The following is a 23,996-nucleotide window of genomic DNA, read 5'->3' as shown; positions in this document are numbered from 1 at the left end:
ATCACATCACGGGACCAGGCATGTAGGGTGGCAATGACCTGTGCTGGGCAGCCACCAGCATGCTAGAGGGAGCATTTGTAGTTTCACAAATCTTTGCAAAATAATTGGATTTTTTTATATTTACCTGGAGCAAAATATTTAGCATTTTAATTATCCTTAAATACGTAACATACTGTATGTGCAGTGCCTCGTTATAGCTGCATTCACTATAGGAAATATTAGGTCAGTAGTATGTGCTGCTGCTAGCATGAGCCGAGGATAGTTGCTGACTGTCGTGTGTCGTGGTCTGGTGGTGATGGTACCTCTTGTAATTTGATATTATAATAATAAAAAAAAAAAACCTGCAACAGCAGGACGCTTTGCCTCTCGCTCCCGTCCAGCCTCTCCCCTCTCCGCCCCGCCTCTCCCCTTTCCGCCCCGCCTCTTCCCTCTCCACCCCCGGCCCGCCTCTTCTCGCCAGTCCCGCCTCTCCCGTCTCCGCCGTTGCGCAGTGGACGAGGTTTCCCGCGCTGTGGCAGTGAGTCTAGTAGTTGCGGGAGATAGCGGTAAGCGACGCGTGTGTTTGCGGTCATTGCTGGTGGGGTCCCGTTGCAGCACAGGAAAGGTATATTACAGGCCATGCCCTTCTATAACACCGGTCTGCATATACCGCAAGCCTATAGCCAGTAGCAGCGCCGTGTGGCAGTAGGCTATATGACCTGTGTCTGTGTGATGTGCTCTCCTTGGTAAATGCTGCGGCATGTTTGTCCTCTGTGTGTATAGTGTGGAAACTGACTTCCAGTAGATGTAACATGTGTGAGGTTCATGGCATGACTGCCAACTGTAACCAGAGCTGGGTAAGCATGGTGCCAGTGAGACAGGGTGTGCCTACAGTATGTGCTGTCAATGTACTGCAGTGCCCTTATCTGGGTCCACTAATGCTTGGCACACTATGGTTCATGTGCCAGCCAATAAGTGTTTGACATACCCTTCAACCAGATTGGGACGAGCCTGTTGTGACTAAGAATGTGGGTAAGAACCCTCAAATAGGAACTCTTGCCTATATCGGGACAGTTTGGGGTCTATGCAAATCACTGAGCATATGTATGTACAATGGGCGTATGGCGGCACTCACAAAGACTTGAAAATAAAATCCTGTATAGCCCAGTTCTGTGTCAAATGTTTCAAAACCTTTACTGTGGAAAAGGTTTTAAAACTTTGAACACTGATCTGGGCTTTGGACTGTTTTTTTCAATTATCCGAGATGTTGACTTATGCCCATTGTATAAATGCTGCATCCCTGCCAGGAAGTGGTACAGAGTAGTCCTGGATGCATGATCTATCAGAATTCTTATTTTCCACACTATGGACCTTATTCTGGTCGATTTGCAAGGCTGTGAATTTGCAGCATTGCGAGTCTACCAGATGCTGCCCTGCGAATGCCGATATGCACGCCCCACCCCCACACGCTGCACATGTGCATATGCAAAACATCGATCCCTGTGCAAACGTGCAGTCCTTGCAAACGGACCAGAGTAATCCCCTATATCAGTGGTTCCCAACCCTGGTCCTCAAGTACCCCCAACAGTGCACGATTTGCAGGTCTCCACACAGAATCAATGAAATAATTAGCTCCACCTGTGGATCTTTTAAAATATGCCTGAATAATCTGTGCACCTGCTGGGTGACATGGAAAATATGTACTGTTGGGGGTACTTGAGGACCAGGGTTGGGAATCACTGCCCTATATGGACAAAAGTATTTGTACATCAGACAATTACTTCAACAGGAACTGCAGTGACACTGTTTTCAGATACATAAGCTTTTATATGGACGTTGTCTCCCTTTTGCAGGTACAGATGGAGCTGGGCTTACCCATCCTGAAAGCGCCCCATCTTGACGTGCCGAGAATGGAACGCACATGTGTGCGAAGCGCTCGCGTGTCCCTGTCTCAGGGTCGTTCCGGCACGCCGGCTGGATAGATAAGCGTGGCTCCGTCTGTATAACATATTTATGGAAGGCTTTCCACAAGATGTTGTAGTCTGTCCGTTGGAATGTGTGTCAATTTATTCTATAGAGCATTTATGACCGGCATGTCCAAACTATGACCCTCTAGCTGTTGTGAAACTACACATCCCAGCATGCCTTTCCATAGTTTTACTATTCCCTAATGGCAAAACTGTGGCAAGGAATGATGGGACTTATAGTTTTACAACACATGCCTGGTTTATGAGGTCAGACTCACAATCTTCATTTCAGTTCATCCCAAAGGTTGAGGTCAGAACTGTGTGCGAGCCAAGTTCTGACTGGCCCGCACACCAGATGCCTTCTTTGTGACCTGGAGTGCAATCATGTTGGAATAGAAAATGGCCTTCTCCAGACTGTTTCCATATATTTGGAAGCATAGCATTGTTCAGAATGTCTTGATATGCTGAACCATTAGGATTGATCTTCCTGGAGATACAGGGCCTAGCCCAAACCCTAAAAAAAAGCCCATACCATTATCTATCTTCCACCAAAGTTAACAGAGGGCATAATTCAGTCAGGCAGGTAACATCCCTTATACTCGCCCATCTGACTACCAATGAGAAAAGCGTGAATCATCACTCCACAGAACACATTTCCAGTGCGCCACAGTGCAATATCGGTGTGCTTGGCATTGGACATGGTGTTGTGAGGCTTGCATGCAGTTACTCAGCCATGGAAATCCATTCTATTAAGCTCCAACTGCACAGTTTTTGTACTTAAATTAATGCCAGTGGAGTTTTTAAACTCTTCAGCTATGGAATCGGCAGTATGTTAACTTTTACGCTCCATGCGTTTTAGCAGACATTGACCACCTCTGTGATTTTCCGCTTCATGGCCGAGTTGCTGCTGTTGACAAACACTTCCATTTTATAAATTCACTTACAGTTGTGGGATGAAATGTTCTCAAATTTAGTGCAAAGGTGGCATATCTCACAGTACCATGCTTAATGTTACTGTGCTCTTCAAAATTACCTATTTGGTATCACAATCGTTTGCAAATGGAGACTGCATGGCTAGGTGTTTGATTTTATACACGTGGCAGAGTCTGATTGAAACACCAGAGTTCAGTAATACCGCTATCAGAACACAAATGCAGGGTCACACCTGGACTTTGAAACGGTTCAGTCCCGGTGTGACCCTGCATGTGTGGTCTGTTCAGCTCTCATCTGCGAACTGACAATATTGCCGGTTCGCTGATGTCATGTGGGGACGCGGCGGAACGTCAGAGCGGGAACCGGGTCGCTAAACCCGATTTACCCCTTCACACTGCACAGCAACACTGCAACGTACCGGTAAGAACCCTTCTTTTTACCCAGTTCGTATTGCCGTGTTGCTACCAGTTAGCTGTAACCGGTAACCCCTTTCACATCGCACCAATTAATGGGTCAATAGTGTTCATTCTAGCACCCGCCAACTCTGAAAACCCATGCAGTTCCTCTTCTCTGCCTGGGGTGTCGCTGTCTGCTGTGGTGTTTCTAGCACAGGACTGGTTTGCATATCAGTGCTGATATACAGACCACACTGTGCTAGAAGCACTACAGCAGACAGCGACACCCCAGGCAGGGAAGAGGAACTGCATGGGTTTTCAAAGTTGGAGGGTGCTAGAATGAACACTAGTCAAACCAGTAATTATGTGCGATGTGAAAGGGGTATATGAGTATCTTGTGGTAATTTGCACAAGAAAATAGTAAAAACTAGCGCAAGAAACAGGTTTAAATTAATTTGTATTATTGTAAAATATTACATACAAAGAACATCAATAGCAGTTAGTACGTAAATACAGATATATTACAGTTTAATATAAAATATATAATATAAAATACAGGGGGGGGAGCAGATGTCACAAGCCAATTCTTGCCAAGTGGTCTATAGCCAAGAACCCTGAAAGGTATTATAATCCAATTTTTGGGCTACCTTAGCCTTCACAGTCTCAAATCCACAAAGATGTTGTACTTCCAATTTATAACTGTATACACCAATAGTCCAAATCGGACGATTTTTATATGGAAGAGTAGATTTTAGTTGTAATAAGAGGGCTACACATGGAGCAATAATCTGTAGGCAAACAGTCAAGGGTTAAGTGCAAGGCAGCACCTGTGTTTTTATGGTCTCACTTGTGTGACAGTCACCTCCAAGGAGCTTTTGTGGTGAAGGAGCGGTCCTGACAGTGTGAGGTAGCGGGTAGCCTTGGATGTAATGACCGGCTTTGGTATCCAAAACCTGACCGCAGCAGCGAGGTAAGCGAACTGCGTCAGGGAGCCGACTGCTCAGACCCAGCTGTGGGCAGACGCTACACGGAATACAGATACACGGTTCGTTTGTATAGCTACTTCCACTCCTGTCGATTGATTCACGGCATCCACCGCGCTCCACTTATCAGGTGAAAGTTCCGTATCCACAGACCTGTTTCGGGGAGTCTCCTTTAATGTGATCAAGGTATCCCAGGTTTGGCAAGGTCCGACTTGGTGGCAGGTGACAATCAGACGGGGAGAGGGGCACTCTTAACGCGTTTCTCCGTCCTTCAGGAATGACGGTTTCTTCAGAATAAATAGTGTTAATTCTAGCACATGCCAACTTTGAAAACCCCATGCAGTTCCTCTTCTCTGCCTGGGGTGTCGCTGTCTGCTGTGGTGTTTCTAGCACAGGACTGGTTTGCATATCAGTGCTGATATACAGACCACACTGTGCTAGAAGCACTACAGCAGACAGCGACACCCCAGGCAGGGAAGAGGAACTGCATGGGTTTTCAAAGTTGGAGGGTGCTAGAATGAACACTAGTCAAACCGGTAATTAGATGCGATGTGAAAGGGGTATATGAGTATCTTGTGGTAATTGCAAGTCTCATTTTTATTAAGTGCCCAATCACTGTTCTTGTTATTTTATAATCTCTTATATATTTGGCTACATCTGTCACTCAAAGTGTGTCTGAAGCTGTAACGCTGGGTGGAGCCTCTGACTCACATGACTGACTCACACGACAGAGAACCAGCCCTCTCCATGTTACACAGCAAAGACACAGCTACTCACCAGACACACCAGGTGAGCGCCCCGCCCCCCCATACCTCCCAACATGACCCTCTCCAGGAGGGACAGAATGCTCTGTTTGTGGACTTCCATCTTAATTTATGATTGTCATCACCTGTTTTAAACAGGGTAATTGATAAGAAAGGTGTTTGAGCACAGGTGATGGTAATCCATAAATTAAGAAGAAAGTCCAGAAACAGAGCAATGTGTCCCTCCCCCCCCCCCCCCCCCCCCATTCACGGCAACCCCACGATTAAATGGCACATGCAAAACACTGACATGGCTATGGTCGACAATGAAAAAGGTTGACATGAGTTTTTGAAGATTTATTTTTCACTTTTTCAATGTTTTCATATTCATTCTCATGTGTCGACATGGACACCAATGAAGTGCCACACTTATGTCAACATTTACATGTGTTGACCTTTCTGTGTTGATTTTTTCTTGTGGCGATTCGCGGCACCCCCCGGCGACCCCCCTCCTGCGATTCACAGCACACCCCCCCAATTCGCGTCGACTCCCGCGATTTGCGGCCCCACCCCATGACACACCCCCTCCTGCGATTCGTGGCACCCCGCGACCCCCCCTCCCACGATTTGTGCCAACCCCCCAGGCCCCCCCTTCCTCGCGGTACCCCCCACCCCCCGCGACCCCCCCTACCGCGATCCCCCCCCCCCCTGTCATTGCGGCAACCCCCCACCCCTGCGACCCCCCGAGTCCCCCCCTCCCCCGATTCGCGGCACCCACACCCCCCGGGACCCCCCCTCCCGCAATTCACGGCATCCACCCACGACCCCTCCTCCCGTGATTCGCGGACACACCTCACCTCCTCCCTCCCTCCCCCCCCCCCCCCCCCCCCCCCCGCTCGCGATTCACGGCAACCCCAGGATTAAATGGCACATGCAAAACACTGACACGGCTATGGTCGACAATGAAAAAGGTTGACATGAGTTTTTGAAGATTTATTTTTCTTTTTTTAATGTTTTCATATTCATTCTCATGTGTCGACATGGACACCAATGAAGTGCCACACTTATGTCAACATTTACATGTGTTGACCTTTCTGTGTTGATTTTTTCTTGTAGCAATTTTTTTACAGTGACAACTATGTGCGCGTCAACCTAGACATCATCAACCAATTATTTGTATAATATATAACACCTGTTCTGTTTTACTGTAGGTGTTTTAAGTCAGATCTTTGACTGCTACTATTACTGTTTATGTAAATGCATTCTGAATGACAGCAACATCCTACCATCCTTCTACAAGAATATATAACCAACTAGGTGATTCATCGCGCCCCGTGCCCCCCCTTCCCGCAATTCACGGACCCCCCGCGGACCCCCCCCCCCACGATTCATGCCCCCTCCCACGATTCACGTCACCCCCCTCCCTCAATTTGCAACCCCCCCTCCCGCAATTCACGCCCCCTTCCACGCTTTGCAGACCCCCGCCCTCTCCCGCGATTCGCCGACACCTGCGCCCCCTCCCTCCCTTGATTCACGGCACCCCCCGCGCCCTCCCGCAATTCACGGCACCCCTGCTCCCCTCTTTAGTCCCCTGTATGCCCACACACCCTATCACTACCCAGCTTCCTGCTCTCCTGAACCGTAACTTCCACCACTGGGGAGTCGCTGACGCTGTTTTGCCCACATGCCCCTATCATGCCTCATAGCCCAGCCTCCTGCTCTCATGCACCCGAACTCCCACCCAGTAGGAGGAGACACTGACTCAGGGGCACCGTCCTGTACTCCTGTACTGCCACACTGGACCCTCACCCACTGGCAGAAGCTGCACTGTGTCTCCCACCCTCCTCTTTAGTCCCCCTTATGCCCACACACCCCTATCACTACCCAGCCTCCTGTTTTCCTGTGTCGTGACCTCCGCCAGTGGGGAGCCGCTGACCCAAAAACACCCTACTATACTATTGCACGCACACACACACCTAAACAACATGCGCACACAGCCCCCCCCCACACCCACAAATGTCACTGTACCATCCACACTATCAATGTACATCTTACTCTGTGACCGCTTTTTAATTAAACAAAACAATACACACCCCCTTCCAAATCATATGCTCTCTATTTAACACATTTCACCTATAACTCAAGTTGCAATACAGGCCATCTTTCATACAATTCTAACCATCTTTCTCATATACAAATGTTCACAAATTAATGTTCACTTACGACGGTGTGAAGAGCGCCCGTAGGGCGCGATGAATCACCTAGTGTTAATATATTTGGGTACCTCAAAGAATTGCAGCACCTTATAGAATACATATTCCTGATTAACAGCAAAACCTGACAATACACAGTACAAGCACGTAATCATACACATTCATAATAACAACATAGTCTATACTAACTGAATCCTGTATGGGTGCAGCAAGCAGGTTCATAGAACCTGTAAGCATGGGGAGAAGACAATGGCATAAATAAGACAATATATGGTACATGAGGAAAGATGGCCCTGCTTGTTAGAACTTACAGACTATCGTATGTACACTCCCTGTCATTAACCCCTTACCGACGCAGCATGTTTTTGCCTTCCTGACAGAGGCCTTTTTTTCAAATCTGACAGGTATCACTTAAGTGGGGATAACTTTTTTTTGCTTTTACTTATCCCAATGATTTTGAGATTGTTTTCCCGTGACACATTGTACTTTTGGTCGATACAGTTTTTTTTTTTTTTTCGTGAAAAATACCAAAATGTCGTAAAAAAAATGAACATTTTGCGAAATGTTACATTTTCTGCTTGTGATACAAATAATCATACCACTCAAAATAGTTAATATCTAACATAGACCATATCTAAACTTTATTATTACATCATTATTTCAACTTTATTTTATTTTTTTTGGACGCTAGGGGGCAGCAGAGTCTAAATTTTACACATTACACAGTAAACGCTGCTTTTGGCTGTTCACGTTTGAACAGCCAATCGCAGCGATCGCCCATGGCGGGGGGCATCGCTGCCCCCCCTGGGCAATGAGGGAAGATGTCTGCTGTCAGGGACAGCAGACATCGTCCCTCTGTCACCGCGTCCCTAGACGCGGTGACACTTTGAAGTCATGACGTACATTTACTTCATGTGTCGGGAAGTACATCCCGACCATGACGTAAATGTACGTCAAATGTCGGGAAGGGGTTAATGATGCACACTCCTGCACGTAAACAATCCCCTCCCTCATTCAGCATGTCCGGAGAAGTGAGGTCATCATTAACGACGGCCTTGCTGCAGTGATAGCACAGCCGTCACTCACCACTCTGAGCCGGCGCTTGCCGATGCCTGGTATCGGCAAGTGTGTATGGAGCTTATTGGGGGGGAATGGCAGACACATCATTTTGTCACATAGGTTTAGTGTGTGCAGGAATGGATCTGAGATAGAAAGAGGAGATGCGTTTGAGTGGTGAGGGGTAGTTTCTAGTTTGCAAATACATGGAAAAATGCATTTGGGGTAAATCCATATGTTTTTGCGCATCTGAAATGATAGAAGCTGGCCTCTCAGGGTCAAAAACCTTGGCTGAATACGACAAGCCCTTATCTCGCCATATGTGGGAGATAAAGGGGGAAAGGTCGGGTTGCCCCATAAGGAAATACGTGAGGTATATGAGGTACTTGAGTTACATGGGTGGGGCCACCCGGCAGCCCAAGCCTCTCAATCTCAAATTCATTATTTTTTTCGGTGTATACACCCAGTTAATGTGATTAAGCTATAGATCTCAATAAGGACCAGGTTGTGTTTTCAAAAATTTGCATTATATCCTCTGATTGTGGTTTCGGGATATAATCTAAATAGAGGTCCCAACGTTTGTAGAATGTTTTGACTCCCTCTTCTATATCTAATATAGCTACGCGTCTATCAAAGTAAAGAATAGAGAGTAGTTCTTGAGTGACAGTACTTAACAGTGGTGATTGGTTGGATATCTACTTCTGCAGGAGGACTTTCCTGGCAATAGTGATTAAGATAGTCAAAAATGGTGTAGGGAGGGGTTGACTAGTCGGAGCGGACCATTTGGCAAAGTCTGCTAGAACGAATGGTTCCCATGAAAAGGGAAGAGAAAACTTTTTAATATTTTATTAATGAGTGTAATTTCAGCCAGAAGCGTTGAATTTTTGGACAAAACCATACGTTATGTGCAAATGTAGCTGACTGGGTTTTGCATTTCCGGCATAGGCCTGACTCTCTTCTTCAACTATATGTTTCCTTTGTGCTGGGGAGAAATACGCTCTATTTAAGAATTTTATATGCACTTCTTGTAGTTTTGCAGACCTAAGGTACTTTAAAGATGTAGGTATTAATAGTAAAAGATGTTCTGGGTTATCTATTTTTGGGAAGTCGCGTGACCATGCGTCCCATATCCCAGACCATAGTTTTCCAACCTCACCAGGGAGTAAGTCATCATAAATAAATTTAATCTTAAAAGTATATAGAGATGTTAGGGTGAATAATGGGCCTAATGGATGTGGGTTTAAGTGTCGGTCCGTGTTTGTCGAGGATAGTTTACTAAGGGCATAATGTCTAGATTGGAGATATAAATAAAATTGGGAGTTTGGTAGTTCATATTTATCAGTTAGCTGTTGAAAGGAATACAGGGTGCCCCCTGGGTCAAAAATGTCTTTAATTGCAGCAATACCTTTCACCTTCCAGCTGTTGTAGTGAGCAATCGAAAGGGAGGGTGGGAAGTCTTGGTTGCCCCAAAGTGGGATTAATTTAGAACTGGAGGGGTCAGATTTAATCTTTTTATTGATATAAAGCCATGCTTGGTAAGTATATTTAAACAGGATGTTCGACAAAGCGCTCTTGGGGATCTTTGAAGGGGATAAGTGTAGGAGGGCAGCAGGGGAGTATGGTGAGAAGAGTTCCTCTTCCAAAGATAAATTAGTATAGCGGTCTGTGCGTAAGCACCAGTCTGAGATGTAACGGAAAGCTGCTGCTTTAGAGAAGGTGGAGGCGTCAGGGAGACCCATTCCACCTCTAGATTTAGGATATATAAACCGTTTTTTAGAAATTATTGGTTTCTTACCTTTCCACAAAAAAGTCACACTTTTTGCATTTCTTGTCATCAGACCTAGAAAGGAAGAGGGGGGAGCATTTGGAGAGGGTATGCCAGTTTTAGGAATAAGACATTTTTAACAACGACCAGTCGGCCTAGAAGGGATAAAGGTAAGTTTGTCCAATGTGAAAGTTGTTGGATAATTTTTTCAATGATTTGGGGAAAGTTAGCAAAGTATAGTCTATGTATAGACGGTGTAATAAAAATACCAAGATATTTCAATTTAGTTAGTGTGATACGGAAGGAAGAACTAATAATAGAATGTTGGGATAGTTGGTCAGGACAAGTGAGTGGGAGGACTTTGGATTTCTGCCAGTTAACCTTATAGCCTGCAAAAGAGCCGAACTTATTAATTTCCATCAGGATGGCTGGGATTGATTGAGAGGGATTGGAGACAAACGGTAACATGTCATCGGCAAAAAGTGACAGCTTCATCATTTGTTAATGGAGATACCGTTAAATTGGGGGTTGAAACGTAAAGCTACTACTAATGGTTCCAGTGCTAAAGCAAATAACAAAGGAGACATCCCTGTCGAGTGCCCCTGTGGATAGTGAATGGGTCAGAAATGAGATTTGCCACAATTCTAGAAGAGGAAAAGGCGTATAGAGATTGGAGCAGGGTATTAATTATTGGTTGGAAACCAAAGGTCTCAAAAAGGTGATCCCACACTACCAGGTCGAATGCCTTCTCGGCATCTAGTGACAGGAGAACATTAAGGTTGCTTTCCTGTAGATCCTCAAAATGCTGAAGGACAGATAGGACTTTCCGAAGGTTTGATACTGAATTTCTTCCCCATACAAATCCAGTTTGGTCGCAATGGACCAATATCGGTATGATTGGCTTGAACCGTTCTGCTATTATTTTAGTGAAGATTTTATAGTCCACATTGAGGAGTGATATCGGTCTGTACGAACCTGGCAGTGTAGGATCCCTTCCCGGCTTGGGGAGTACTTTCAAGATGGCATCATTAAAATAACGGGGGGAACATGACCCTCTAATAGTTTATCATAGAAGGAAACCAGAGTGGGGATGATGGTAGGTTTAAGGATTTTATAGAATTCTCCCGTAAGACCATCAGGTCCTGGGGATTTGTTGGGTTTTAAATTTTTAATCGCCAAGGATACCTCATCCTCAGTAATAGGCGCTATAAGTGAGGATTCCTGGGAGTCTGTTAGTTGGGGAAGAGAGCTATTATTCCAGAAAATTTGTTTGTTGTTGGCATTAATTGGTTCTTGGGCATAAAGGGAAGAATAGAATTGGTATAAGATATTTAAAATATCTGGTCCGTCATAAGCTAGTGACCCCTCGCTGTCCCGCAGAGCCACAATGGCTGAGTTAGTTCTATCTCCTTGTAGTAAGTGAGAGAGGAGTTTGCCATTTTTATCTCCATGCATGTGGAAAATGAATTTATTGTTGCGTATTTTATTGTCACCCAATTGCTGTATTAATGCATCATAGTGGATCCGTTTTTCTACATATATTTTTTTCATATGTGGGGTCGGGGATTTACGGAATGATTGATAGGCATTGGTCAGGTTAAATTGGGCTTCACGCATCGCCTCTGAGCGGTGTTTCTTATCCTGTGTAGTAAAGGAGAGTATATCTCCACGCAAGACTGCCTTAGCTGTCTGCCAGAACAGAAAAGGGTCATCTGAGTGATCAGCATTGTTAAGTGCATAATTGTTCCAGAAAGTTAAAACGGAGTCCCTAAATTTAGTGGAGGATAATGAGTATCTCGGGAAACGCCAGGACCGAAAAGTACCTAAGGAGATAAGGGGCTTAAGGGTAAACCAAATTAGTGCGTGGTCTGTAAGGGCAATTGGTTCGATATTAGACTAGAGTGTTCTGGCTGCATTGGAATCAGATGTTAAAAAGTAATCAATCTGTGAGTAAGAGTTATGAGGGGTGGGATGATGTAGGCGCCATATATCTGTTAGGTGTAGTTGGGACGTGAGAAAGTTGATACCTATTTTTTTTTTTGTCTAAAGGCGGTATTAGCTTATGATTGGCAATCCATCTATCTGGATGCAATTACCATATATACTCGAGTATAAGCCTACTTTTTCAGAACATTTTTTATGCTGAAAAGGCCCCCCTCGGCTTATACTCGAGTGAGGGTCCCACTTGAGCCAATAAGTTTTCCCAGTTTTTTTTGTTGTAAAATTAGGTGCCTCGGCTTATATTCGGGTCGACTTATACTCGAGTATATACGGTATATTGAAATCTCCACCAAGTATAATGCACTTATCCTGGAGAGGGCATGTTCCTGTGAATTTTAAATTATAATTATTGTGATTAAGGTGTAATAATAACTGAGGAAGAAAAATTAAAAACAAATCATCTATATATCGGCCATAGGTCTGCGCCCAGTCCCGCCCCAATATGTGTGCATCTTCAAATGCGCCCATATATATGTTGGCAAAACTGGGCACGAACCTCGTCCCCATGGCTGTTCCTAAGATCTGTAAATAATATTTTATTTATTAACAGTTTCTTATATAGCGCAGCATATTCTGTTGCGCTTTACAAAGGAGACGGTGATACAACAAACTGGGTATTTACAGAGTCAAATGTATGAGGGCCCTGCTCGCAAGCTTACAATCCATAGGGGTGATTGAATAAGTAAAAAAAATAGTAATTTAGACTTGAATTGCAAGTATATAAAGGCAAAAATTACTTTGGGAAAACGTGCATTAAGATGTTAGTAAAAAATGTGCAGATATAAATACAGGTGCAGGAAAGTTTCTGATGTAGAATTCAGCGCAGAGAGTGTAGGTTACAGACAAGTTGTGATGAGAAGGTGAGTTCATATTTGTTGTTGCAGTACATTCCTTCAGTGATCCTATATATTAGATAGCATGTCCTTTTTCTCTACCGTCCAATGGGATACTGGGTTGTATACTATGGGGTAGAGATCCTCCGCAGGAGAGACAGGCACATTAAAGCTTTTAGTGTGGGTGCACTGGCTCCTCCTCTCTACCCTCCCTCCACTAGTCAGTTTAGAAAAATGTGCCTCAGGAGAGGCAGTGCTTCTGGATGCTCCAGAGTTTTCTTCAAAGTTTTATTTAGTTTATTATTTTGGGGCGCTGCTTTGACCAGGCAGCTGTCCTACTTCGAGGGTGTCAGGGGAAGGGTCAGGCCACGACCTCTTAAGGTCAGAGACGACCCTGCTGCAGGACAATCTGTCCTGAGTTGGGGCCTGTCACCGCACAGCATTGCGCTGTAGCGAGCAGGCCCCCCAGCTGCCGCACACCCCCTGACTGGTCCGAAGACGTCTGTGGTGAGTACAGGTTGGGGGTCCCACAAGGGGACACCCCAACTGCTCCGTGCGGCAAGATGGCGGCGGGAGTAGCGGCGGCCCTCTCGCAGGGACCGCGCGAAACCCCCTCATCAGACTGGCATAGGGTAATGCCGCTGGACCACCAGGGATGCCCAGCAGGTTTTTATAACATTTTATGTGGAAAACTGCATTTTATGTGAAAAACGATGCATATGCCAGTATAAATATACTGGAAGCGCCAGCTCCGTGCAAAGGGGGCGGGGCTTCACTCAGAGCGGGACCAGGCTCTGCTGGGCGCGCTCTGTCTCTGCTGCCTGCTTCTTCACGCTTCCAGAGGTCGCCATTACAGCACCTCAGCGGCGTGGTTGGATGTGATCCTTGCAGCAGCAGCAGAGACAGCAAGTTTAACAGCGCAGCAGCGTTGCTTGGCTCTGTTATTACACTGTGTTGATATATATCACTGTGTGTTTTGTGCTACCAGCTCACTACAATCCGTGAGTTAAGGTTTTGGGTGTACTGGTCCCCTCAATATTGCTCTGAGTCTCCCCACTGGCTAGTTAACCACTTGTCCACATACATAGTCTTTAAACAAGGCTGCATTACACTTATACTGTGATAGATTACAGTACATCAGTTTGAGTGTTGATGTGTGTGCGTGGGTACGCTGCTGGGGGTGTCCTGTTGCTTCATCATGGTGAAAAAGCTAACATGCATGGTGTGCAGCACAAGGTTTATACCAGCTTCACAGTCACAGGTCACCTGTGAGCCGTGTATGCTTCCACAACCCAGTGGAGTGACCTCTCAGGTCAGTGGGGGGCCCCACAACTTGTGGATGGGTCTCAGGCTGATAGTCAAGAGCCTGCCTGGGCCAGCAGCATAAAAACGCTGATGGACTCTGCTGCTTCCCAGCTCTCTGCCAATACACAGACAGACGCAGAGGGTACAAAGGGAGTTAGCCATGTTGTCTGCCAGGGTTGATACCCTCACCCCTCCCCCTGCTCAGCCTCCTAAGCGGCCTGCTACTGCAATGGCCCCTGATTCTGACGATGATGATGATGACATCCTTGATGAGGGAGAGGAGCAGAATGAACAAGAGATTGTTCAGGAGCAGTCTTTGGCTCATGGCTCTGAGCCTCTGATTAAGGCCATTAGGGAGGTGTTAGAGCTTCCTATGGAGGAATCCTCTGAGGGAGACTCCTTCTTCATGACCCAGAGAAAACAGCCGGTGTACTTCCCAGAACAGGCTGAGTTAGAAAGTGCTTTTAAGAGTGCTTGGCAGAACCCCGAAAAGAGATTCCAGCTTTCAAAGCGCTTCACTAATGCATATCCTTTTGATCCTGCTGGTAGGAAGAAAGGGAGGAACCGCCAGCGGTGGATTCCGCTGTCTCACGCCTTTCCAAGAAGGTGCTGTTACCAGTCCCTGGGGTGTCCACACTCAAGGATGGTGCAGATAGGAGACTTGAGGCAATGCAAAACTCTATGTTTGCGGCCAGCGGGGCTTCACAACGCCCGGTACTGGCAAGTTACTGGATGGCTAAGGCCATTTATACTTGGTCCACGCAGATCCAAGAGGGTTTGTTGGGGGACATGTCCGTGACTCAGATTGGGGAAAACCTGCGCCACATTCAGGATACCGCACGGATATTGTGCGAAGCGCAAAAGGAATTGGGCGCTATAAATGCGCGGAATTCTGCTATGGCTGTGTTGGCTAGGCGGGCTCGGTGGTTGCGCCAGTGGGTGGCTGATGTGGGTTCCAAGAAGAGTGTGGAAAGCATACCCTTCACCGGGGAAAGGCTCTTTGGCAGTGGGCTGGATGATTGGATTTCTAAGGCTACAGCAGGGAAATCCACCATCCTCCCATCAGCCCCCACGGCAGCAAAACGCCTTTTTCATTGGACCCTCCCAGCAGTCCTTTCGCGGGTCCAAGTTCCGCCCTAAGGCCAGAGGCGCCTCTAACGCTAGCAGAGGCACAAGAGGGAAGTTCAGAAAGCACAACACCTCAGGCCATCAGGACCGTTCCACCGCCCCTGCTGCCTCCAGGCCAGCAGCATGACCGGGTACACCCACCACAAGACTATCTCGAGGTGGGGGCCCGTCTGTCGCACTTCAGCAAGCAGTGGGACGCCTCCTGCCTAGACTCCTGGGCCAGGAATCTAATTTCAGCAGGCTACAGGCTGGAGTTTGCCGGTCCTCCTCCTCGAAGATACTTCAAGTCGGCCCTTCCAGCCTCATTGGAGGATCAGGCGCTCCTTCAGGGGGCCATTCAAAAGCTCCTCTTGTCCGAGGTAATAATACCCGTACCAAGACAGGAACAAGGTCAGGGTTATTACTCAAATCTGTTCCTTGTCCCCAAACCAGATGGTTCAGTAAAGCCCATTTTGAATTTAAAGTCTCTGAACCCCTCTCTGCAGGTGTTCAAATTCAAAATGGAGTCCCTCAGGTCGGTGATTGCCTCCCTGGAAAGAGGGCTGCTGTGGACGTCAATGACGCCTATCTACACGTCCCAATTTGGCCTCCCCATCAAGTCTTCCTAAGATTTTCTGTGGGAAACAGCCATTACCAGTTCCAGGCGCTACCTTTCGGGCTGTCAACTGCCCCGCGCGTCTTTACCAAGCTCATGGCAGAGATGATGTTCCTTCTCAGGCTCTGGAGGGTAAATGTCATACCCTACCTGGACGACCTGTTGATCAAGGCAGGTTCGGAGGAGGCCCTGAGAAGTGCGTTAGCTCTGACGATGCAGGTGCTGAGGGAACACGGCTGGTTTTTAAATATACCAAAATCCTCGTTGATCCCGAGCCGGAAGATGGTATTCCTGGGAATGACTCTGGACACGGAGGAGCAGAAGGTGTTCCTGCCGCCCGAGAAGGCTTCAGCCTTGCAGGACTTGGTAAGAGAGGTTCTATCAAGTCCTTGGGTCTCAGTGCACCTGTGCCTGAGGCTCTTGGGCAAGATGGTTGCTTCCTTCGAAGCCATCCAGTATGCCAGGTTCCACTCCAGGATTTTTCAGCTGGACATTCTCACGAAGTGGTCGGGATCCCCTCAGCAGATGCACAGAAGGATCTGTCTGTCTGCACAGACCCGAATCTCCCTTCAGTGGTGGCTAGATTCGCAGAACCTATTGGCGGGTCGCTGCTTCCAGATACAGGACTGGGTCCTGATCACCACGGACGCCAGCCTCGGGGTTGGGGAGCCGTGATACAGGGAGTTCGCCTGCAAGGCCGTTGGTCTCCGATGGAAGCCAGGTTGCACATAAACAACCTGGAACTGAGGGCTGTTCAATATGCCCTCCTACAGGCGGAGCCTATGCTGCAGGGCGGTACAGGTCCAGTCGGACAATGCAACTACGGTTGCTTACATCAACCGCCAAGGAGGGACAAGGAGCATGCCCTGTATGAGAGAAACCAACAGGATATTCTCCTGGGCAGAACGCCATGTAAAGGCCCTGTCGGCAATATTTATTCCAGGAGTCGACAACTGGGAGGCGGACTTCCTCAGTCGTCACATTCTCCACCCCGGAGAGTGGGGACTCCACCCTCAGGTGTTCCAGGACCTCGTAGATCTTTGGGGGCTCCCTCAGATCGACCTGATGGCCTCTCGGTCGAACCACAAGCTGGACAGGTACGGTGCCCGGACCAGGGACCGAGGAGCAGCAGCAGTGGTTGCCCTGACTTGGACATGGGACTTCCAGTTGGTGTACCTATTCCCACCGCTACCCTTGCTGGCAAGGGTGCTAAAAAAGGGTTCAGCACCAGAAAGTAGAAGCCATTCTAGTGGCTCCAGACTGGCCTCGAAGGGCCTGGTACGGGGACATTCAGGCCATGCTGGTAGAGGACCCGTGGCGTCTTCCTCAAAGAGAAGATTTTCTCCTTCAGGGACCGTTTGTCTTCCAGGACTTACCGCGGCTGCGTTTGACGGCCTGGAGGTTGAGCGGCAGATATTAGGCCTTAAGGGCCTGCATCCCTCTGTTATCACAACCATGACGCGTGCCAGGAAACCAGTCACGGCTTTTCACTACCATGGAATCTGGAAGAAGTATATAGCCTGGTGTGAAAGAAATGCCTTGCCGCCAGCGGTATTTCGTCTTAACAATTTGTTAAGATTCTTTCAAGCAGGTTTGGATTGGGGCCTTCGGTTGGGATCCTTGAAAGTACAGATCTCGGCTCTGTCAGTATTCTTTCAGAAGAAACTGGGGCTGTTGCCGGAGGTCCACACCTTCCTGCAGGGGGTGCTGAGGATTCAGCCTCCTTTTGTGCCACCTTCCGCGCCTTGCGACTTGGATATGGTCCTCACCTTTCTCAAGTCTGCCGGGTTTGTTCCCTTGGAACAGGTGAAATTAAAACACCTTACTTGGAAGACTGTTGTCCTTTTGGCCCTTGCCTCAGCCAGGCGTGTGTCTGAGCTTAGGGCATTGTCCTGTCAGAGTCCTTACCTAGTGTTCCACGAGGATAAGGCTGAACTCAGGACCAGGCCGCAGTTCCTGCCAAAGGTTGTGTCTGCCTTCCACTTGAACCAACCCATTGTGGTTCCTTCCAGCGCGGTACATCCTGATATTCCACTTTCCTTGGATGTGGTGCATACTCTTAAGGAGTATGTAAAACGCACGGCTAGACTTCGCAAGTCGGATAGCCTGTTTGTTTTGTAGGATGCGCAAAGAAGGGTTCTCCTGCGTCTACCAGGACCATAGCCCGTTGGATTCGTTGCACCATACAACAGTCCTATGCATCGGCTGGTTTGGCCCTTCCCCAAGCATTAAAGGCCCATTCCACCAGATCTCTTGGGACCTCTTGGGCGGCTGCCCAAGGTGTCTCGGCCATGCAACTGTGCAGGGCCGCAACTTGGTCGGGGAGTAACACTTTTGTCAAGTTTTACAGATTTAACACCCTGGCCAGGGAGGATTCCCAGTTCGGACAAGCGGTTTTACAGCAGACTCCGCACGTTCCCGCCCGTTCTGGTAGCTTTGGGACCTCCCCATAGTATACAACCCAGTATCCCATTGGACGGTAGAGAAAATAGGATTTTGGGTACCTACCGGTAAATCCTTTTCTCGTAGTCCATATGGGATACTGGGAGCCCGCCTCTGTGCGGCTTTCTGCTGTAATGGTTCTGTTCCTTACACTGTTCAGGCTCGTTGCCTTGTTAAAATATAAATATATATATATATATATATATATATATATATATATATATATATATATATATATATATATATATATATATATATATATATATATATATATATATATATATATATATATATATATATATATATATATATATATATATATATATACCTTCTCTAAGGTTTATTGGTGATCCCAGAAGTGTTGTTATGGTTCACCTACTTTTGTAATTTTGGTTTGGGTGTGCTGTGAGAATCTCACCACAATTATTGTTCACATACCTCCTCACATAGCTCTCCTTCGGCACAGTTTTTCATTAACTGACTAGTGGAGGGAGGGTAGAGAGGAGGAGCCAGTGCACCCACACTAAAAGCTTTAATGTGCCTGTCTCTCCTGCGGAGGATCTCTACCCCATAGTATACAACCCAGTATCCCATATGGACTACGAGAAAAGGATTTACCGGTAGGTACCCAAAATCCTATTTTTTTTTTTTGTGCTAACACAAGTTCTGTTGTGTGTAGGTCTTTGCCATTTGCTGAATTCAGTTTAATTCTGTTGCATGTTTTTTTTTTCTCCCTACAGAGACGCTTGACCAATCAGCTGGTGTCCTTTGAAGCTGTAATTCATTTATACTTGACAGGCCAGCTGTTCCTTTTTGTTGTAAGACAGTGTAATGGAAGGTAAAGCAAACCTCTATTATTACTAATGCTGTGGATGTGTATATAGTGTTCCCGCTAGGCTGTTTTAGCGCCCTGCCCAATTTTCAAAGGGCAAAATGCGCCCTGCCCCTCTCGCAGCGCCCCGCTAAAAAAGCCTCACGGGGATGCCGGTGCTTCCCCGGCAGCACAGTGGCTACCCTTTGACAGTGTTGGTCGGGCCCGCCCCCTTTGATGACAGTGGCGGCCCGGGCACGCCCATTTCATGACAGCGGCGCGCCGGGCACTCCCCTTTCATGACGTCGGTGGCCCGGGCACGCCCCCAGCTGTGCCGTCGGCATGCCCGGTCCCCCCCCCCCCCCCCCCCACGCTCTCACTACTAGAGTGAACACTAGTATATACTGTATGTTTTCTTTTTTCTTTAAGTGTTTTAGTGCCAGTGCTGTATAAAAACTTGCTCCATTTTAACGCTTGTCCTTGTTTTGTTTGTTAGGGTACTTGTTTCCTAGCACGGCGCCCACGATTTTAATCTTATGCCATCGTGTTGATCGCATCACATGCAATGCGATCAAAACGATGATTTAATTGTACATTCACCCTGATGGGTGATTACTGTGTTATATGCACCCCCATTGTTAACGCCACCGCCGCTATGAACGCCAACCCGAAGCGTGGCGAGCGCAGCGGTAGGCGGTGTCCTACCTTTTTCATACCCCCACTATCGACAACGGAGTTGATTTTATATAGTGTGGCGAGGGGACTCGGATAACTTCACATGTATTCCGTGTCCCCTCGCGGGGCACGCTGCGCTCGCCACGCTTTGGGCTCGGTAGCTCGCTGCGCTCGCCACACTATATAAAATCAACTCCACGCAGATGTGGATAGTGGGTGTATGAAAAGGTCGGAGGACGCGTACCGCCGCCCCTCGCGTGCTCGCCACACTTGGGGTTGGCGTTGATCATGGGGGTGCATTTAACATAGTAATCACCCATCAGGGTGCCTGTACAATTAGAAATCGCATCGCATGCCATTGTAATGGCATGCGATGCGATAATAAAATTGTACAGTGCGGCTCTTAGGACCCCAAAATCGGGTCCCATCGCATACCACTAATTAAGGTATGCGATGGGCGCCGTGATAGGAAACAAGTACCTTTGTTAGTAAGATTGATGTGTCCTAATATTAATAAGATAAAACTGAATAACATGTATTTCTTGTGATCTTTCCAGATACGGATTCTGCTGGGACAGAAAACACTATGAATTGTTCTATCTGTACTGCACAAAAAGAACCAATGACTTTGAAATGTGGACTCTATTTCTGCTATGAGTGCATTGGTAGAGTGCTGGAAGCATCTCCAATATTTTCTGACCCTGAGTGCAAGATGGAGCAACCTGACCAACCAGCAATACTCCGAAATGTTGTGGAGAAGTTAAGGTCTGCTCAGTCACAGAATGTCAAAGTCCAGGTTTTCTGTACAAACTGTCTTTCGTCTGCCGTGCCCGCTGTTAAAACATGTTTGCATTGTGAAGTTTGTCTTTGTGAAAATCACCTGAGGGTACATAGCAAGTCAGTTGAGCATGTTTTAGTTGAACCGACCACTTCAATGGAAAACAGAAAGTGTTCTGTCCACAAAGAGGTCCTTAAATATTACTGTTCTGAAGACTCCACCTGCATTTGTGTCTCCTGTTGCCTGATTGGAAAACACAAGGGCCATGCAGTGGAATCTTTAATTGAGGCATCCGATCAAAAGAAATCTAAATTGACATCCATCCTTAAAATGCTCATTTCAAAGAGAGAGAGGATTATGAGAAGAGTAGAGAATCTTCAAGAGCACAAAAAAGATACTCGCCAAAGAAAAGTTTGTTTATCAAAGCGAATCTCGACACTGATTAAGGACATCAGAGGCCAGCTAGATGCCATGGAGGAGACCATCTTGAATGATATATCCAAACAGGAACAAAAGGTTGTACATGCTGCTGACGACTTAATAAAACAGTTAGAATTAGAAGATGGAAAACACCATCAGAAGATGGTTGACATTGAAAAACTGTGCAACTTGAATGATCCATTTAGTATTTTACTTCAGGAAATAGATGTAGCGGGACTTGATGTGCAGACTTCAGAGGAGTTGCACGAGGAACATGAAGAAAGCTCAAGTACTTCTGAAGATGTAGATGAGGATAATGATGAAGAGGTTGATACAAAATTGGCTAATGACATTGCAGAGGAGGAGGATGAATATTATGATGATGAAGAAGGTTATGATGAGGAAGGAGAGGATGATTTTGAAGAGGAACAAATTGAGGATGAAGAAATGGATGATGAAGATTATGAAACGGAAGAAGATGAGGCAGAATCTGTTGAAGACCTAGTTGAAGGGGATAAAATGGAATATGCCATTCAATCTGATAATGATCTTTTTGCAGAGGATCTAGGTGCTGTTGGAATTCTAGATGAAAACTTACTATCTGAGTCCATGCAGGGGGCTTTAGCTAAGATTATGCAAAGTGTTAGTGGAGGTTTTTATGTGCAGAAGACATCCGAAATACTACTTGATATATATACTGCCGCTTCAAATATACATATTTCTGAGGACTTAAAAACTGCCTCCTTATCAAACGAGAAGCTTTGTTCAGAAACACCAGAAAGATTTGCGTACTGGCAGGTTCTAAGCAGCACCTGCTTTTCTTCAGGAAGACATTACTGGAAAGTTGAGGTCAGTAAGGATGCGTACTGGAGTATTGGTATAGCCTATGCCAGCATAGCTAGAAAAGGATGCTACTACAGCATTGGTTACAATAACAAATCTTGGTGTGTAACTAAATGTACTACTGATTCAAGTTACTTGGCTGCAAATGACAGTAAAGAGACAGCGATACCCTTCGCGGGTACTTGCCTTCAAATTGGAGTATACCTGGACTATGACGAAGGAAGACTGTCATTTTATGCGCTGACCAATCCAGTCAAACATCTGCACACATTTTCCACCACTTTCACTGAGCCTGTTCATGCTGCATTCTATGTCTGGCAAGATTGGGTAAAAATAATAAGTTAACTGTCATTGTAGAAGGTTCTAGAAGCTATGTTTTGTCATTTAAATGCACCAGGCAGATAACCTCTTTTCAGGGTCTGTGTGGTTTAGTGTGCTTGGCCTGCACGCCAAGAAATTTATTTTGCTATGAGCACAAGGTCATGTACAAAGTTGTACCAGGGGCAACAGTGGGCACTTGGTGCTGCACCTGAGAGAGTCCAGAATAAGCTGTAGGAGTGGCTGGTATTGCATGCAATCATGTTTATTAGTAAAGACTGTCGCAAAAAAAAACAAATGCATTCGTCTGTATGGTTTTCGACAGTAAAATTTACATCTGCATTAGAATTTCTGGCTATTGATTGCTGTGCAGTTCGATCACAAAGATTTGTTTAGACTTTTTTTTTTTTTTTTTAAAGCTGATCACTCGATAAGATCGTGACTTTCACTCTATAGGATTAGGCCAAGCACACGTACTGTTTGCTATCAATAGTGAATGAATGGCACCTACCATAGTGTTAATGACTGAAAACTCCTGTGTGTGTTCATCCCAAGCAATTGGTATGGTTTCTGGTGATGTGGGCATCCTCAGTCAGTTACAGTGATCACTTATAAAAGCTTTTTTTTTTTTTCCTGTTGCCAGCTTTGCCCCCTCTCTCCCCTCACGAGTCCAGTGTTACTGTGTTTTGATTCTTTAGTGTTCAGGTAAACCATGTTAATTTAGGTTCGTTTTTTTTTTTTCTGATGGGTATTAAGGAAATATTATTATGTGTTATAAATTTGTTGCTAGGTGGAATTTTTATTCGGAAATATAAGAGGCAGCACACCCTGACAATCTGGGGCAACTTTTCTGTTATTAGTCAGCCTGCCAAGAACACTAGAAACATGCAGAGTGAAGCCTACTAGGTACGGTTCAGTTTGCTACAATAACTTGAGTACAAAGTCAAGAAGATGTTAGCCCTGTATACTCATTGCTTCCACAGAAGTTTAGTACCTACCTCTAGAGCCACATTAACTACTTTAGTTCCTGCAGGCAATACCTGCTGCATAAAAATAGGTACAGAACAGATTGAGGTACATGCTGAGATATAATTAATGTTGAGTTGTTAAGAGAGACTGGGAATAAACACTACAATGCATGACACTGTTAAGCAGACCATATATCTACAGATGTATTGTCCGATCTGGCTGATTGGATCAAAAGCCTGGTGATATCTGACAGTGTTTGTAATTTTTCCAGCATTTCGAAGCAAATGATCAACTGATCCATTAACAGGTTTTTGTTCCAACCAGCCATATCGGACAATAAATCTGTAGGTGTATGGCCAGCTTTACTGCAGAACCAAATGATCAGTTGTGAAGAATGGTCTCGGTAGAATCAAAATATATGGCTAGTAGACTCCATGGAGAAATGGCTATACCGCACGTTGCTTGCCATTTAACAAGTTTGTTGTCTACAAAGAAACTTGCTCATATTTTCTAATGGTCTCTTTTTAAATCTGTGGCTAATTATTAGTTAGACTGTCTTACTGATAATCACCAATTACCTTGGCTTCCGAGGCTGTTCGAAATTTCCTTTTTCTTTGGTCAGCAGCCAATTTTTTTGTTTATTTCTGTAATTCGATGAATCAAATGTGAAATAAAACAAAGTTAAAAGTATCGGCACTTTTATATGTAGTAGAATTAACTGTTTTTCTTCATTTTGTTAAAGCTGTAAAAAATAAAGCTTGCTCTCAAAATTCTCTGGTTCTTAATTCCAGCTAATACCAGCAAATGCATAGAGGTACAAAATACTTTCTATGGAGTGAATTTA

At 46.0% G+C, this 23,996-nt stretch overlaps 1 protein-coding gene across 3 annotated transcripts; it reads left to right on the top strand.

Annotated features, from left to right (window-relative positions):
- Positions 1–444: 444 nt before the first annotated feature.
- Positions 445–22,531, top strand: LOC146019432 (E3 ubiquitin/ISG15 ligase TRIM25-like). Of its 3 annotated transcripts, none has more exons than XM_083151969.1 (3): positions 445–545; positions 19,079–19,176; positions 20,382–22,531. In XM_083151969.1, exons 2-3 carry the CDS (start codon positions 19,170–19,172, stop codon positions 22,208–22,210), a joined length of 1,836 nt encoding a protein of 611 aa, XP_083008095.1. In that variant the 5' UTR covers positions 445–545; positions 19,079–19,169; the 3' UTR covers positions 22,211–22,531. The 3 variants fall into 3 exon arrangements, with proteins under 3 accessions (XP_083008095.1, XP_083008103.1, XP_083008109.1); XM_083151977.1 differs by having other exon boundaries at positions 478–604; XM_083151983.1 differs by lacking the exon at positions 445–545 and adding an exon at positions 10,134–10,204.
- Positions 22,532–23,996: the final 1,465 nt, after the last annotated feature.

Source organism: Crinia signifera, chromosome 1, assembly GCF_055691185.1.
Source record: "Crinia signifera chromosome 1, ASM5569118v1, whole genome shotgun sequence".
Classification (NCBI taxonomy): Eukaryota; Metazoa; Chordata; class Amphibia; order Anura; family Myobatrachidae; genus Crinia; species Crinia signifera.
Note: the sequence above shows the minus strand (reverse complement) of the source record. Positions and strands in the feature narration are given on the sequence as shown.